This window comes from Perognathus longimembris, chromosome 25 (genome assembly GCF_023159225.1).
Source record: "Perognathus longimembris pacificus isolate PPM17 chromosome 25, ASM2315922v1, whole genome shotgun sequence".
Classification (NCBI taxonomy): domain Eukaryota; kingdom Metazoa; phylum Chordata; class Mammalia; order Rodentia; family Heteromyidae; genus Perognathus; species Perognathus longimembris.
The window spans coordinates 23,529,991-23,546,639 of NC_063185.1; the positions used below are offsets into that span (position 1 = coordinate 23,529,991).

General features: G+C 62.6%; 1 protein-coding gene across 1 annotated transcript in view; it reads left to right on the forward strand.

Moving 5' to 3' along the window:
* The first annotated feature begins 13,196 nt into the window (after positions 1-13,196).
* Tenm2 (teneurin transmembrane protein 2) overlaps positions 13,197-16,649 on the forward strand; it is a 91,626-nt gene continuing 88,173 nt past the window's right edge. Inside the window, 1 exon segment of the mRNA XM_048334154.1 lies at positions 13,197-13,317. Coding sequence (XP_048190111.1) covers positions 13,197-13,317 — 121 coding nt within the window.

Below are 16,649 nucleotides of genomic sequence, written 5' to 3' on the forward strand. Positions count from 1 at the left end.
TCCCCGAGCGCCGGAAGTCCCCCCGCAGAGGTGTCGAGGGGGGCTGAGGAGTCCTCCCCGGGGGCGAGGCGAGGGGAGCAGCCGCCTCCATCTCGAGGGTGTCTGAGAACAGCGGCCGGCACCCCGGCCTTCCACAGAGGCCCTCGTGAGGACGCGGGGGCTCCCCCCTGTCGTCCCAGCTACGCACGAGGCTGAGATCTGAGGCTCGCGGTTCAAAGCCAGCCTGGGCAGGAAAGTCCCTCCAACGAGCAGCCACTTCCGCCTTTCCTCCCTGACGCGGATCCGCAGGGGTAGGACACTGTGTGGCCCCTCCCTTCCAAGCCGGCGCGCAGGGTCACGCTGCTGTGGGTGCCACGTGGATACCTGTTCTCGCTGTGGTGCTGCTTATTATTATTATTATTATTATTATTTGCAGGACTGAGGTTTGGCTCCACTCCCAGCCTTCGAGTGGCAGGGCGGGAGTCGCTGGGGAGCCAGCCCTAGCCCTGCAGCCAGGACGCCTGGACGCTGGGGCGCCCCTGGGCCTGTGGGGGAGGGGGTGGGGAGGGCGGCCAGCAGGCTCTGCGGTGCTGACCCATGGCACAAGGCCCAGATCTGCCGGGCTTTCGGGGTTCTCGCTCTCCCAGGCCTCTGGCCTTCACCTTCACCACCACACCCCCCCCCCCGGGATGGCCTTCTCCCCGTTTCTCTCCTGCACACACCGGAGCCCTGACAGTGGGGCCCCGGGGGGGGGGGGGTGGGAAACGGGCAGACTGCCTGGAGAATTCCACTTCCCGTGCCAACGTCGGACAACTGGTTTCTCGCCCTCTCCCCTCCCTCCTCTCCCCTCCGCCGCCCGGCGCAGTCTGATTTCCTCCTCTCTCAGAATTTACCCAGCTCACATAATTTGCCTTTTCATTTTTTTTGTGAATGGAGCTAATTTGTGAATAGAAATTACTTCCAAATGTTCAAAAATATTTTCCAAGCATTTGCTGTAGCACAGTCTTAGGAGGGGTTTTTTTTTCTTTAATAATTTTTTTTTCTTTTTTCGTGAGGAAACGAGTATTTCTTCAGGGCGCGGGGAGGAGTGGGCGCCTGCTCTTCCTGAATCCCACCGCGGGTGGCAGCGGCCGGCTCTCCCTTTCCCGGAGCGGCCCTGACTGTAGGCCCGGGGCTCAGCCACGTCGTATTCAGACTCCCGCTTGCCCAGCAGGAAGAGGTCAGGGGAGAGCAAGGGCCCGGTGAGTTTGGAGCGTCAGGAGATCTGGAAAGTTCTGTGCCCAGGATGGGCGGCTGTACGACGCGTCGGAGGGCAGGGGACCGGGCTGAGGAGCGGCACCGCTCACCGCGAACGGGGACGCGGCGTCCCAGGACCGGGGGGGGGGGCGCTGGTAGGCAGAGGGCAGAGGGCCGCAGAGACGCCAGCTCTCGCGGGGGACGCCGGCGAGTTTGGATTTGAGTGATTGCGAATCCGTGCAAACCCTGCCGGGGAATGCTGAGTGGAGGGGTGCGGAACTCTCTGGAAGCCCTGGGCGCTAGGAAATGACCGGTGGGGAGTTGAGGAGGTCTGGGAGACGGGGAGGGAGGGAGGGGGAGCACTGAGCCAGGGGCTGGAAATCGGCAAGGCAGGGAGAGAGGAGGGAGGGGAGGGGGGGAGAGACGTGGCTGAAGTCTCCCCCATGGGGGCCCCCGTCTGGATCTGGGGGGCCGGGGGACCCGAGTCGTTCACTCGGTGGCTTCCCCTCTTGCCCCAGCCTGCATGGAGGGCTAGAGACTCGGTCCTGTTCCTCTGACACCTGGTGGCATTCGCACCCGTGGCCGCTGGGGCCCCTGCCTGGGGGTGGGGGGTGGGGCTGCTCCCGCCCCTGCCTCTCGTGTAACCAGGGGCAGTGAGCGTGGGCTCGACGGCCTTCCCCCTCTCTGTCACCGACTCACGTTTTGAGGACAGTCGGTGCTGGGGCTAGAAGGGCTGAGCAAGCCCGCACGCCTCCTCCCTGAAGGGGGTGCGTGAGCCCCTGCTGCCCGTTGTCCTTGGCCCGGGAGCCCTGCGTGCGGTGCAGGCTGGTGCGGGCCCTGCGGAGCGCAAGGTGGGCTCCAGCCGCCACGCACTGGGGCCTCAGGGGACGGGGACGGGGGGCAGAGGACTGGTGACAGGGGCCAGGGAGCAGGACAGGGACAGGGTAGAACCCGCACCGCACAGCAGGCTGAGGGGGTCAGGGATTGAGCCGTTACATTCATATTGAGGAGAGGAGGGGCGGGGGGGGGGAGCCGCAGGGCAGGGGAGGGGTGTCGGGATGGAGATGGGGCTGCCCGCCGGCGCCCTCCGGCCCCAGGGAAATCCAAAAGGGCTCAGGTGCCCTTCGAGGGGCTCTGGCCGCGCCCGGGGCTCCCCTTCCCGGCTGGTGGCTTCCAGGAGGCTTCGCCTCGCCCGAGGGGCGGAGAGAGGCCGGGCCTGGGCATGGCCGCCCGTCCCTCAGCCGGGCAGCAGGGGGGCGGAGCGCGGCCAGCAGAGCTCTGCGGAGCCCGCGGCCCCGGGAGGAGAGGACGAGGACGGTGTCTCTAACTCTCACGGGCCGAGAAGGGTCTCGTAGTTTTGTTCCTTCCCTCTATTTAACAAAAAGAGAGACGTTAATGACGCACGTAGGAAGGAAAGTCAAAAGCCAGCCAGGCTTGCTTTCGTGGAGCTCAAGTGGCACCTACTGGCGGCCGGGCGAAATGGCGCAGCTGAGCCTCGTGCGTGACCTTGAGGAGCCGTCCCGGTGACTCCAAACCCGCCCCGCCGTCTGCAACGTGGTCCCAGCTTCTCCTCCGTGCCTGGGCACCGGCGCTGGGGTACAGAGGGCGTCTTTCTCCGCTTACCATTAAAAACATTTTCTGGGTGCAGTGGCCGGCACTGTCAGCTTAAAGGAGCACGCGACTTAAAGGCAGGTGTCCGGGCAGCCGGCGGGAGTGGTTCATGGGTAGCCATCCCGACTCTGGCTTCTAGAAACATCTACCCCAGTCCCTGGGGCTCCTGGGCGACGGCGTGTGCGAGGAAGCCTGTGCCTTCCTTTGCTCGATGTGTTTTGTTCTCTGTCCTAGTTGACATCTGAAGCTGAATTCTGCCCGGGTTTGTGCACCTGGTCCTTAGAGGAATGTCGTAGCTCACCCCAGTCGGGCAGGCGCCCAGGGGCCAGGAAGGACCCCCAACATTCGCCGCTCTGAGCGGGGAACGCAGACATCCGGAGTCTTTCTGACCTGGAACTCGTGGGGTCCTGGGGTGACCTAAATAAAACAGGGGGCGACCTCTGCGGGGTCCTTTATCGACTGATCCATCCCGACCCATCGATTCGTCACGTAGCTCCCTGGGGGCTGAAATCCGGGGCTCAGGACCGGGGGACAGCAGCCCCGCGGCCCCGGCGCCCCCCTGGCTCCCCCCTCCCTCTCCAGACTCCGGTCTCCCCCTGATCTACCTGCGAGCCCCTGCCGGGAGGTGACGGGCTGCGATCGCCCGTCCTTACTGCGGCTTCTTCAAGGCCTCTTCCCGTGAGCGCCAGGCCCTCCATGTCTCCCACGCACCCCTGGGAGAAGTCACAGCTGGTGACATGTCCCGCTCCCCTTCAGCCCCGCCCGGGACACCCCACGCCAGGCCTTGGCCTGGGGGCCAGTGGCCGCTGTCCCCGGGTTAAAGTGAGCTCTGTGCCTTTAAAACTCCAGGCCGGGAGGGGCGGGGCCTCGTCTGGAGAGCAGGGCCGGGCGGGTGGGGGCAGCCTGGGGAGCTGGGGCAATTATCTGCTGAGAGGCCGGGTAACAGCCTGCTCTGGCCCCCCGGAACTGCCTGGCCCCCTTCAGTGTGGTTTTCGGTTGGGAGGGTGGGAAAAGGGCAGGGAGAACAACCTCATCGTGGATCTCATCTCCTGAAGTGCTTGTTCCCTGGCTGGGGGGGGGGGGGCGGGAGGGGGGAGGGCAGGCAGCCGTACCCTCCCCCATGGCTCTGGTGGGGGAGGGGGAGGGGGCCGTACCCTCCCCCCGGGGCCGCTTCGCCCACGTCGAGTCACGCTTGGCACATCTCACCCAAGCGGCCCTTGGCGGCAGGCGCCGCCCCCCGTGACCCCGGGGCTCCGCGGCTCCGCACCCCTGTGCCGGGCCCCCCGGTCTTCCGTGGGCGGGAGGAGCTCATGCCGCCACCCATGGGCGCGCAGGTGCGGAGAGACCGCGTGGAGCTGGGCAGCTTGGGCCGCACCCCCGGGCGCGGGGACAGGAGGGTCTCGGGAGGCGCTGTTCCGACACGGAGAGCTCCTGTCCTCGCGCCTGTGTTTAGCAAGAGGAGCTGCCCATCCCCGCTGCAGGAGCCAAGGCCCTGGGCAGGTTCGCTGGAATTGCTTTGAAATTGGATATTCAGAACTCAATAAAACGAAGCCAGGCTGCCGGGACCGCGGTGGCTTCCACCCCAGCCGCTGGGTCAGCCGCGACGGCTCCAGCCGGGGACGGAGGCCGGCGGGGAAGAGGAGCGCGGACGCTGCCAGCACACGCTGGCGAGCCGGCCGCCGACGGCTCCCTGCCAGCCCCGCAGAGCAGGGCGGGCTTGGCACCGCGCGGCTCCTCCGCCGGCCTGCCCGGGCGGAGACGCGGGGCCGGCCGCAGCCATGGCCGGGGCCCAAGGGGAAGGAGCCTGCCGGAGGGAATGGAGGGGGTGTTGGAAAAAGCAATCAAATCATCACACTCCAGTTGTCTGGAGAACGGCCGGCCTCGCCACCAGACACGTGGGCGGAGAGAACGGAATGAGATGCAGATGGAGGCAAACATCATAATTCGTCTCTGGGCAAATTTCGTCACCTTTGCCTGTGAGAGGGACCGGGGCCTCCCCGAGGAGCTCGGTTCATCGCGGGCCATTTGGAGAGGCTGTTCTTCAGCGGTCCAGAGGGAAGGGCTTCCTGCTCGCTCGAAGACTCAAGAGCCCGAACTCCCTGCTTCACAATGGAGCGTCAAGACAAAACACAGAAACTATAGGATGCCTGGGAAATGGAGGAGATAGATGTGTGTGTCTACACACACACACACACACACACACACACACACACACACACACACGCATTGGTATAGATAGGTATACATTGGGAAAGAGAGACAAAGAGGGATAAAAAGAATGAGGGAAAGAGGAAGGATAAAAGGAAGGAGAGAGGGAGGGAGAAGAAGGAAGGAAGGAAGGAAGGATAGATGATAGAGTAAAAGATGGATGATGAATGGACAGATGATAGATGAATGAATGTTAGATGCTAGATAGATAATGGGTAGATAAAGATGACTAGATAGATGAATGGATAGATAATAGGAAGAAAAGAAAGGAAGAGTGATATAGATAGATAATAGATGAACAGTATAGGTGATGGAAAGAAGGATGGATACATAGATAATATATGTAGGTAGATAATGGATTGATAGATGATAGAAAGGTAGATAAGGAGATGATAGGTAATGCAAAAAGAGAGATAATGGATATATAAGAAAGAAAGAAAGAAAGAAAGAAAGAAAGAAAGAAAGAAAGAAAGAAGAGAGAGGAGAGAGAGAGAAAGAAAGAAAGAAAGAAAGAAAAGAAAGAAAGAAAGAAAGAAAGAAAGAAAGAAAGAAAGAGAGAAAGAAAGGAGATTGATAGACAGGTGATACAAAGGTGGGTGTATAGATAGATGATAGATAAGGGGCAGATAGCTGATGGATGATAGGAGGAGGATGGATGGACAGATGACAGAAAGAGGACAGATGGATGGATGGATGAATGGATGACGGACGGATGGATGGATGGATGGGTGGATGGATGGATGATAGATGGATGGGTTGATGAATGGATGGATGGATGGGTGGATTGATGAGGGATGGATGGATGGATGGGTGGATGGATAGGTGGATGGATGGATGATGGATGGATGATGGATAGATGGATGACAGATGGATGGATGGGTGGATGGATGGATGGGTGGATGGGTGGGTGGATGGATGGATGGATGGATGTGTGGATGGATGGATGGATGGATGGGTTGATGGATAGGTGGATGGATAGGTGGATGGATGGATGATGGATAGATGGATGACAGATGGATGGATGGGTGGATGGATAGGTGGATGGATGGATGATGGATGATTGAGGGATGGATGGATAGATGGGTGGATGGATGGGTGGATGGATAGGTGAATGGATAGGTGGATGGATGGGTGGATGGATGGGTGGATGGATAGGTGAATGGATAGGTGGATGGATGGGTGGATGGATGGGTGGATGGATAGGTGCATGGATGTATGGATGGATGGGTGGATGGATGGGTGGATGGATGGGTGGATGTATGATGGATGGATGGATGGGTGGGTGGATGGTTGGATGGATGGGTGGATGGATGGATGGGTGGATGGATAGGTGGATGGATGGGTGGATGGATGGATGGATGGGTGGATGGATGGGTGGGTGGATAGATGGGTGGATGGGTGGATGGATGGGTGGGTGGATGGATGGGTGGATAGATGGGTGGATAGATGGATGGATGGGTGGGTGGGTGGGTGGATGGATGGATGGGTGGGTGGATGGATGGATGGATGGATGTGTGGATGGATGGGTGGATGGATGGATGGATGAATGGATGTGTGGATGGATGGGTGGGTGGATGGATGGGTGGATAGATGGGTGGATAGATGGATGGATGGGTGGGTGGGTGGGTGGATGGATGGATGGATGGATGTGTGGATGGATGGGTGGATGGATGGATGGATGAATGGATGTGTGGATGGATGGATGTGTGGATGGATGGGTGGATGGATGGGTGGATGGATGGATGGATGGGTGGGTGGATGGATGGATGGATGGATGGATGGATGGATGGATGGATGGATGGATGGATGGGTGGGTGGATGGATGGATGTGTGGATGGATGGATGGATGGGTGGATGGATGGATGGGTGTGTGGATGGATGGATGTGTGGATGGATGGGTAGATGAATGGGTGGATGGATGGATGGATGGATGTGTAGGTGGATGGGTAGGTGGATGGATGGGTGGGTGGATGAATGGGTGGATGGATGGATGGATGGATGGGTGGGTGGGTGGATGGATACACCAGACCACCTACAGAGAGGCTGCATACTGAAGGGCTGTCCAGATGCCCATCCCCAGCTCAGTTTCTCCCATCAGGCCTCGCGCCCCATGCAGGAGCCCAGGCGCTTGTCTCGTTGGGATGTGTGTGCGCGCTCGCTGCGTGGGGTCAGATTCCAGGAGGAATACGACAGTTAACCTCGCGAGCGGGGCCCGTGTCAGCCATCGCGCCGTCCCTAAAGAGGGATGACGGGGGCCCCGGCGGGCGGGGATGTGGCCAGCGGCCAGCGCCATCGGCCTCCTTCTCCTCGACCGCCAGCCACCCAAGGGCCACCCATGAAATTTAATTTGGAGTTTTACAGACACGTTCTGAATCCGAAATCTCAATAATAACTTTCCCTTTGCTCAGCCTCTTCACTGTGCAATTCAGTTGGGGAGTTTCAAAGCAGCAGGTAATGTCAGCGCTCTCCGGAGGGATTTTTGCCAGAATTCTACTAAAGTGCTTGCAAGTGTCATTTCCATATTTAACTAATTTCAGTTTTTAATTAGCTCCATGTGAAAAATGAGAGTTCACGCTGAGCTCCTCTGTCAGCACAGACGTCTGTTTCCTTTCTAGGATCTCAGGACAATTAAAGAAAAAAAATAGATGCTCCAGTCAGTGTGACCACGCACGGCGCTCTCAGGGACCCGAGGGCGGGGGGGGGGGGGGGGTCCCGCCGCCCAGCCGGAAAAAGAGCAGCGAGGACGGGGGCCGCCACACACAGTCGTGGGTCCCGGGCTCTGGCCGGTTTCTCGGCGGCCCCGAAGCGGGGGTCCCGTCCCCGATCGCCCCGAGATGCCCGGGAACCGCGTGGGTACTCGTCCCGTGGAAAGCAAGCAGGTACCGCACGCGTGGGTCGCGTCGCCGCGGGATCGCAGGCGTCTGGGTGCCGAGGGGGTGCTGGGTCCCCGCATCCGTCCGGCCCCTGCGGGTCAAGGCCCGTCGGGCGGAGCCGGGGGCCCTCGCTCTGCGTGCACAGTGACTGCTTCCTGTTGGGAGTTTCCGAGTGCAGGACAGACGTGGAAATGCGTGAATCCCGCATCCGGAGTGTGAGCTGCCCACGGGGGACCCACATGCGAGTAGAAAAACCACGCCGTCTTCAAAGAATAATCCTACACTGCGTCAGGAAGTTCTGTTCCGCACACGCTGAAAAACGTTTGAGGCGATCGGTTTTCAGAACCAATTTTGAGGAGGCCCCGCCAAGGCGGGCCCCGCGTGGCATCCACGCCGCGGGCGTGGTCGGTTTCAAGATGGAGACTCATTCAGAGTTTCGCAAAATGAGCCAAGGGGAGGCCTAGCCGGCACTTCTCTTTTAAAAAAAAAATGGTGCTTGGAAACTGGTTTGGAGAGGAAAGTCATTTTTCAGGGCCGGGTACTAGTCCTCCAGGGGACAATGAGCGTCGACGGTTGGTGGGAACACGAGCTATCTCACGTAGGGACCGGAAGTTGGAGTCCGATGGCAGGAAGACGCCTCAAGTGTTAGGTCCCAAGGCTGAGCGGGGAGTAGGACAGACCCCACGCAGGCAGGGTTCTTCCCCGTTCTCTGGTCCACCGCCTGGGCACGCGCTCCGAAGGGCACGTGGGACATGACACCCTGTGTGGGGCAGGGTGGCCTTTAGGTGTGAGCTCAGAGAAGGGCCAGTCGGGGGGTGGGGGGGGACCCATTACGAGGTAGAGGCCACGTCCTGAACACAAGAGACCCCACGGCAGCCGCAGGCGGTCGGTCACCAACCGGCGCTAGCGGGGCCCAGGGCCGGGCCAGGGCCCCGGGGTCCCGCGAGGCCCGGGATGGACTTCAGCCTCCCCGCGTGCCCGAGAGGCCGGCCGCCTTCTCGCGGGGCGGGGCGCGGTTTCTCCCTCAGGGTTCCCAGCTCTTCAGATCTTCAGAGAGGACCTTGGCTCCCCGTGGCTGGTCCTTTCCTGCGGGGGTCCCCGGCCATTCCTGGGGGGCGGGGGGCGGTGAGGGCGGCCGGATACTGAGGACCTGCTCAGAACGCGCAGGACGGCCGGGGTCCACACGGGTCCCCGAGTCACGCGCGGCCATCTTGAACATCGAGGTGTGGCAGAGAGAACCCCTGGGCAGCAACGCTTTCGGGGTGCGTTGTACCCACTCTGGGCGGATCAGGAGGGGTACACACGTAGACCCGTCGCCGGAAGTGCTCCCGCCCCCCTGAGTCACCCAGCGTCGGGTTCACGGGGCCTGGGTGAGGGTTCTGGGAGCCCGTCTTCCGGAAGCCCTCGGCACGAGGTTGGGCCGAAGGCAGGTCCCGCACGACCGCGGGGGGCCTCCGCCACCAGACACCGGGGCCGATGCGAGTCCAGAACGTTCTGCCGCCTCTGCGGCCGGAGCCAGCGCCGCTCCTCCCCACGCAGCGCTCGATGCGGGGCAGGGGGGATCGAGTAGGAGGACGCGGCCGGCTCCCACGGGAACCGAGAGCCCCGCGCACGGGTCGACCACACTGGGAATCCCCCACGCGCGAGGCGAGGACGTGGGGACCTGCCTGCGAGTTAGCCACGCGCACACACACGCCTCCCGGGAAGACGCGAGGACGGCACACACCCCCCTCCCGTCCACGAGACTCAGCTGGGGAACAGGCCGCGGGGCCAGCCCCGGAAGGGCAGCTCCGGCCGCCGGCCTTCGTGACGGCCTCTGTCCTGTCCTGGGCTCTCCCAGAAGGGGAGACATGATACCTTCCTCTTCCCCGGGAGCCCGGGACGGGCTCTGGGCTTCACTCAAACCGTCAGGTAATTCACCTGGGCCCTTCCCGACAGCACGGCTTCCGGTGGATTAGAAAGCCCCGCGGGAGGCTCGCTCCGGATCGCGCCGTCCGGAGATGACGGCCGTGGGCGCGGACGGCCGGATCCCAGGCCCACGCTCCGCCCCGTCGCTTGGGGCTGCCTGCCAGGGCTTCTCCTTCCGTACGTAGTGAATGTGAAGGTCTCCCTCGGAGGGAATGAGCGGGGCGTCACCTCGAGCTCAGGGTGCTGTCCCGGCGTGGGGAAGCAAGTGCACCGGGCCTGGCGCTTTGGGTGGCTCCGTCTCGCGTGGAATGCTCTCGGAGGGAATAAATCCCTCCGTAAGTCCTGTCCGCCGTTTTGCTTTGGGCCTGGGTTTTATGGCGCTTCTCTGGGCGGTGAGGTCCTATAACAAGCGTTAGTTTAGCACCCGGGTACTGTAGCAGATTTACGTGGCAGGAACAAAACAACTACCTATTACTTTGTGTAATAAACTTTCTTCCAGAAGGGAGAGGAGGGGGGAAAAAATGGCTGGCACCTTGACTGCAGAGCAAGGTGAGTGAATAGCAGCATTGGTGCCAACGGAGTGAGCAAAGATGTCTGCGTTCCAGATCCTCCCTTCTCCACCACCCCCCCCCCACCCCGGGGTCACTTCAAACCCACTGTCCAGAATATCTTCTGTCTCAAAATACCCCTCCTGCGGCCCGGCCCAGGGCCCCAACGGTGTCCACACACTACCGTCGGCAATCGCCCTGGACTTGTGCATCCATTCATGGTGGGAAACGCAATGCTGTTTGCTGTAGGGAGGCTGGGCGGACAGGACTCGGGGATCCAACGGAGACGGCTGGCGTGCGCACGCGTGCGTGTGTGAATGCGTTCATGCACGCAGGAGTGAATGAATGAATGAATGAGCAAATTCTTCTGGAAACTCGGAGGAAGAAGCCAGCCCTGCCAAGACACGATTGCTACAATTGTTCAGCGAGGCCCGTGTGTTCAATGCAATAGGCAAATTGAATTTTATTTACTTTTAGTTCATTTCAACGTATAAACGGAAGCATAAAATGTGTTCCTGTGTACCACGGCGCTGCTTTTATTGTTTTCCTTGAACTGTTGGAAACGCAGCCTCCGGGCTGAGATCCGCTGGAGGCATAAAGTTCAAACCGGATTTAGAAGATTTTTGTGCGGAAAACAAAATAACAATGTCTCGTTGGCGATTTCGGGGTAACATGCGTGGGAGCGACGGCGGTTGGTGGCGCCGCGGTACGGCGTGCCGGTTAAGCGGGTCCGTGCTTTTTTTTCATCGTCTTCGAGGACTCGTAGAAAGGAGTCAGATCAACGTGTTCATTTGTGCTCACGGTGCCTCTCCATCTGCGTCCCCCCACCCCCCATCATCCCCCCCCCCAGCCTCGGGGCACCGGGTTTCGTGTTCCCATGTACACACTGCGTGTTGTGACTCTGTGCTTGCACTTTCTCACACGGTTAGCAGACCGTGCCTAGCTCCGTGGGCGGGGGGGGGGGTGGGGCTGGAGTTCTGGTTCTGTTTGGGCCCGTGTGGGGGGGGTGGGGCTGGAGTTCTGGTTCTGTTTGGGCCCGTGTGGGGGGGGCTGGAGTTCTGGTTCTGTTTGGGCCCGTGTGGGGGGGGGGCTGGAGTTCTGGTTCTGTTTGGCCCCGTGTGGGGGGGGCTGGAGTTCTGGTTCTGTTTGGGCCCGTGTGGGGGGGGCTGGAGTTCTGGTTCTGTTTGGGCCCGTGTGGGGGGGGCTGGAGTTCTGGTTCTGTTTGGGCCCGTGTGGGGGGGGCTGGAGTTCTGGTTCTGTTTGGGCCCGTGTGGGGGGGGCTGGAGTTCTGGTTCTGTTTGGGCCCGTGTGGGGGGGGCTGGAGTTCTGGTTCTGTTTGGGCCCGTGTGGGGGGGCTGGAGTTCTGGTTCTGTTTGGCCCCGTGTGGGGGGGGCTGGAGTTCTGGTTCTGTTTGGGCCCGTGTGGGGGGGGCTGGAGTTCTGGTTCTGTTTGGGCCCGTGGCCACAGCCGGTGGTGTTCTGGGTAGAGAACTCCAGGCAGAACACATGGTGTCTCCTAGGACACAAGACCCCCCCCACACCCCAGTTCCGTGGGACAGCACCCCCTTCTCTAGCTGCTCGTTTCCACGAGACTTCCCTTTGGGGTGAAGGGGTCCCGCGGCACCGGGGCTGGGGGAAGGGCTGTCCGCTCTGCCCCCTCCACGGGACCCCCCCAGCCGGGACCACGAGGCCTGGGCTCCGGAGGGCTGGCGTGGACGGCGTGGGACCACGCCGGGCCTGTCAGCCCCCCGCAGGCAAGCCCAGAGCCCGGAGCCCCGGGGCGTCACGGGGTCCTTTGGTTTGGGTTTTTTTTCTGGACCAGAAAAACCAATCGTGTTACAATAGTCCACGTCTCCGTTGCTTCCGCCCACTAATTACAAAGGAGAAGTCCTGGCTCTCTGAAGCCGCCCGGTCGGCTCTCGTGTCCTGACCCTCCGAGAGACGTGGGGAGGAGCTGGGTGCGGGGGGACGCGGAGGCGTGGAGGAGAACGCCGGGACGGCCGCACGCGCCCACGCGGGCCCCTCCGCACGCGGATCCCTCGCACCCCGTCGGGGGCGTCGCGGACCGCGCCCCCTCCCCGCACCCCGCTCTCCCACGCCGCCTCGGTGGCCCAGATCGTGCCCGCCCGTGCGTGGCCCCCCGCACAGCCGTGGCCCCCCGCACAGCCGTGGCCCCCCGCACAGCCGTGGCCCCCCGCACAGCCGTGGCCCCGAGCCGCTTCCATCCGCCCAGCACACACCGTGCACGCCTTCCACTCGAGTCCCGAGAGAGCGCGGGGGGGGGGGTGCCGTGCCTCGGTGTCCCCGCAGGACGAGCCGCTCGCGGGGGTGACGGCTGGCGGAGGCGTGGGGCGCTGGGCTCGGTAGACAGTCTACCTCTGTGGCTGAGCTGAGGAGCCCGGGTCACAGTCCCCCGGAGGGAGGGAGGGAGGGAGGGAGGGGAGGGGGGGTGCGGCGGGAACTCGGGCCTAGAATACCTGCTTACAAGAACCAACCGGAGGGGAAGGAGGGCAGGGAGGGGGGCGGGAGGGGGGGCGCGGGGGGGGGGGGCCTCCGCCACCTGTTTGCTCCTCCTCCTCCTTCCGCCCGGCAAGGGGCGGCGCGGCAGACCTGGGCAGGTCCGATCGGCCCGTCGTCTGCAGTGAGCTAATCGCTGCGGGCGTTTAAAAAGAAACCCACAGCTTCCTTAAAGGCAACCCCAGGCTGGGGGGGGGGGGAGGGGGGAGGGGGGAAGGCACCGGCCCTCCCCCCTCCCCCCCGCCCCTCCCCCACCGTGACATTTGCCCGGCCGAGCGCCCCGTTCACGTTCTCATCCCTTTGTGTCTCCCGCAGCCATGCATCTGCTGGGGCTCAATTGGCAACTGCAGCCCACAGATGGACACGCGTTTAACAATGGGATCAGGACCAGCCTGCCCGGCAGCGACGACGTGGCCGCAGCGCCCCCTGGGGGCAAAGGTGAGGTCACCGCGGCTCACCCCAGCTCCGAGGAAGCCCGCCCTCCCTCCCTCCCGGGGGAGCCCTGGCCCGGCCCAGCCGGACCGGGAAGGGAGGGAGGAAGGGCACAGGTGGCCCGGTGGCGGAAAGCCGTGTTGACGGGAGTCACCGGGCTGCCCGCGCCCGGCCCCCCGCCCCCCCCGCCCCGTGCGGGCCCCCCCATCCGCGGGGTGGGAGCCGGGACGGGGCAGGAGCCGTGGCGGGCTCCGCCCCGTGGGCACGGGGGGACGGCGGAGGGCTCACCCCCGCGCAGGCCGGGCCCCTCTGCCTTCCCGGCCTCGCAGGCCCCCCTCCTAGAACCGGGGGGCCCTCGTCCCCCACCCGTGCTGCGCCCGGCTTAGAATCGTGAGACCTCGTCAGCCCTAAGGGGAGAGAGGTCATCTGAGAGACTGAGGCCCAGAATGTTCTAGACGCCGACTCCTCAGCGAGCGGCACGTGGAGGCAGCACGCACCGAGTTCCGCGCGGTGTCGTGCGCGCCTCTGGGGAGGGCGCTGGCGTTCTCCCGAGACCAGTTGTCTGGATTCCCGGGCCTTTGGGGGCGGGGTGGCTTACGGGGAGGGAGACGCGCGGGTTTCGGGGAGACGCCGGCCGCCGCCCCTCGGTCGCCCTCCTCAGAGCTGCCCGAACGCGCCGGGGGCCCCTCTTCCGTCTTTCCGTCCAGTCTCCAAGAACCCCTGCGCACACCCGTCGTAATCTCAGCGCCAGCCGCCTCGAACCCGGCTCAGGACGGCTTCGTCCGGGACGGACACGGTCGGGACTGGCGCGATCGGGGCGGTCAAACGCCGTCTGGAGACGGGCGGTGTGCGTCCCTGGACCGGATGGTGTCCCGCGCGCGCTGGGCAGCGATCCCAGGGCCGCGTGGACTGCCCGGGACGCGGACCCCGTCGGCCCTCTGCCTTCCTGCCCGTTCTCTTAGGGTCCGGGCTCTCGGGGGGGGGGGCGCTTTCCCCCGGGGACTCGGCGGGAAGCGGTCGCTCCGCGTGGGTGCAGATCCACGTGCCGCCCCGCAGCCCGCAGCACAGGCCCCGGCCGCCCTGGGGTCTCGGCTCCGGCTCTGCCCACCAGTGGGCCCCGGGCAGCTTGGGGGGTGCGGGGCGCAGAGCTGAAGGAGCAGCCGCCTGCTGGAGGCGGCCTGGCCGTGCCCGCCACTGTGGCAGAGAGCCCACCCCGCCCTCTTCCTCTCCCGGGGACCAGGCTCCCCCCACCACAGCCCTGCCGCCCTCCACACCGCAGTGCAGGGCCCCCCCCCCAACTCCCCGGGGGAGCACGTCTGCGCACGCACGTGCCGCCCTCCCCACGGAGAGACCCTCCAACCCCAGCGTCACCGAGAACGGTTCCCGCCTTCGAGAGCGCGGGGGGGGGGGCGCCATTGGACCCCACCACCCACTTGGGTGTTTCGCGGGCGAGTCACGGGACAGACGGGACGCGTCTGCCAAACCCGCGCCCCGCGGGTCTGCTGTTGATTGGGAACGTGGAAAAGAGAACGCCTCCACTCACCTTGCAAAGGAGCAGATCGGGGCGCTGTGACGAGCCAGCGCGGCCGGCATCCCCCCTCTTTTTTTTTTTTATAAGGATTTTTTGTAAAATGACTAGAATTCTATGATCCCTACACACACACACACGCACGCACGCACACACACACACCTATACGTGCATGCGCACATACACATGCGCACACAGGCAGACAACGCACCAACACGTACGTACATGCACACGCGCGCGCGCACACGCACGCATACACACGCGGAGTTTTAGGGAAAGGGGCTGAGGCTTGAGATTCTCCGCCCAGCAACCGCCCCGTCCCCAATTCCATACATTTAGATAACCCAGTCGATCCCTCCCCATCGATCACTTCCCCAGCGCTGCTCAAAGCAATGAAGACACATTGGCAATAAGTTAATTAAATAACACCCCCTCCATTTGTGTGTGTGTGTGCGTGTGTGCGTGTGCGCGCGCGCGCGGTTCACGATCCCCCTTCGCTCCAATGTTTTAATCAAGATTCACCACCGCCCATTGCCAGGGAGGTTAATCTCGTTGAGCAGTTACCGGCTAAGGATCCAGCAGGAGCGGATTCCAATGTAAGCGAAACCGCAGGCCCGCGAGTCACATCTCAGACGTCAGCTGGCCGTGTGTGTGTGTGTGTGTGTGTGTGTGTGTGTGTGTGTGTGTGTGTGCGGCCGTGTGCTGGGGGGGGGGCCTGCGGGGTCAATGGGCGTCACACCTGCTTCTCCCCGTCCGGTCATCCTTTCCTTTCCTGACCTGCTCACCACCGGCGGAGGCTCTGGGGGGGAGGGGGGGCAGGTGGGGGGGCGGGCGGGGTGCCATCTCACAGGAACGGGAGGCCGAGACGGGGCTGTAGGGAGCGGAGCTCGCCGCTGCCCCGGGTTCTCTCTGATCTCACCACGGTCTGAGCTCCGTCGTGACCAGCCTGTCGGTGTCAAGCCCCGCCATTCTCGGTTTATAACTCCGTTGTAAACATTTATTTGTGCCTGGAGCACATTTCTTTCCTCCCCTTTGCAAAAAAAAAAAAAAAAAATCAGAATTTCCAGATGGTATGCAAGTTGGAAAAAAATGGCAAAGACTGTTATTCTGTTTAGAAACATGTTTTTCTACACTTGCCCTTTCAGCAGAAACTTCATAATGATTTTTACTAGTTGGCTTAATGCGTGGTACCGGGAGCCAGATTCGCGGGGAGGTTGCTAGAATCTTCCTCTGGCTCCCGTCAGTCAGCCTCTACCCGCCTTCAGCCGGGGGTTTCTAAAGGATCACTTCACGGTGTGGGGCTTTTCCAAAGTCAGGGAAGTTTCTGGAAGGACAAAGGGTCATGTGGCCGCCCTAAACTGCAGGGGAGTCTGGGGCCGAGATCTGGCCGAGAGATCTGTGCTTCCGACGGTGCGGGGGGACCCCGGCGCAAAGCCCCTTCGTGCCCGCGGTTCGCATCCACGCTGTTGTGTAGAGAATGGCCATGGCCGTTGTATGGAGTGTTGCTGTGTAGACTGCTGTCCTACGGGGCATGGCTGCTTAGATTGTTGGGTGGAACATCTCGTGGAGACCATTGCCGTCGCGCGGGTCGCTGTTGTGCGGAGCTCCGTGGTGCGGGTCACCGCGTAGGGCTCTGCGGTTGGCTAGATGGTTGTCGTTGTTGAGAGCGTTGCTGTGTAGTGCCGCTGCCTGGTGCAGATCACTGTCGCTGTGTAGAGTCTTGTTGTGTGGTGTGTGGTTCCGGTGTAGGCTGTAGTTGGGGTGTCGAGGGTCGTTGCACAGATCACTGTCGCGTGGGTCATTTCTGTGG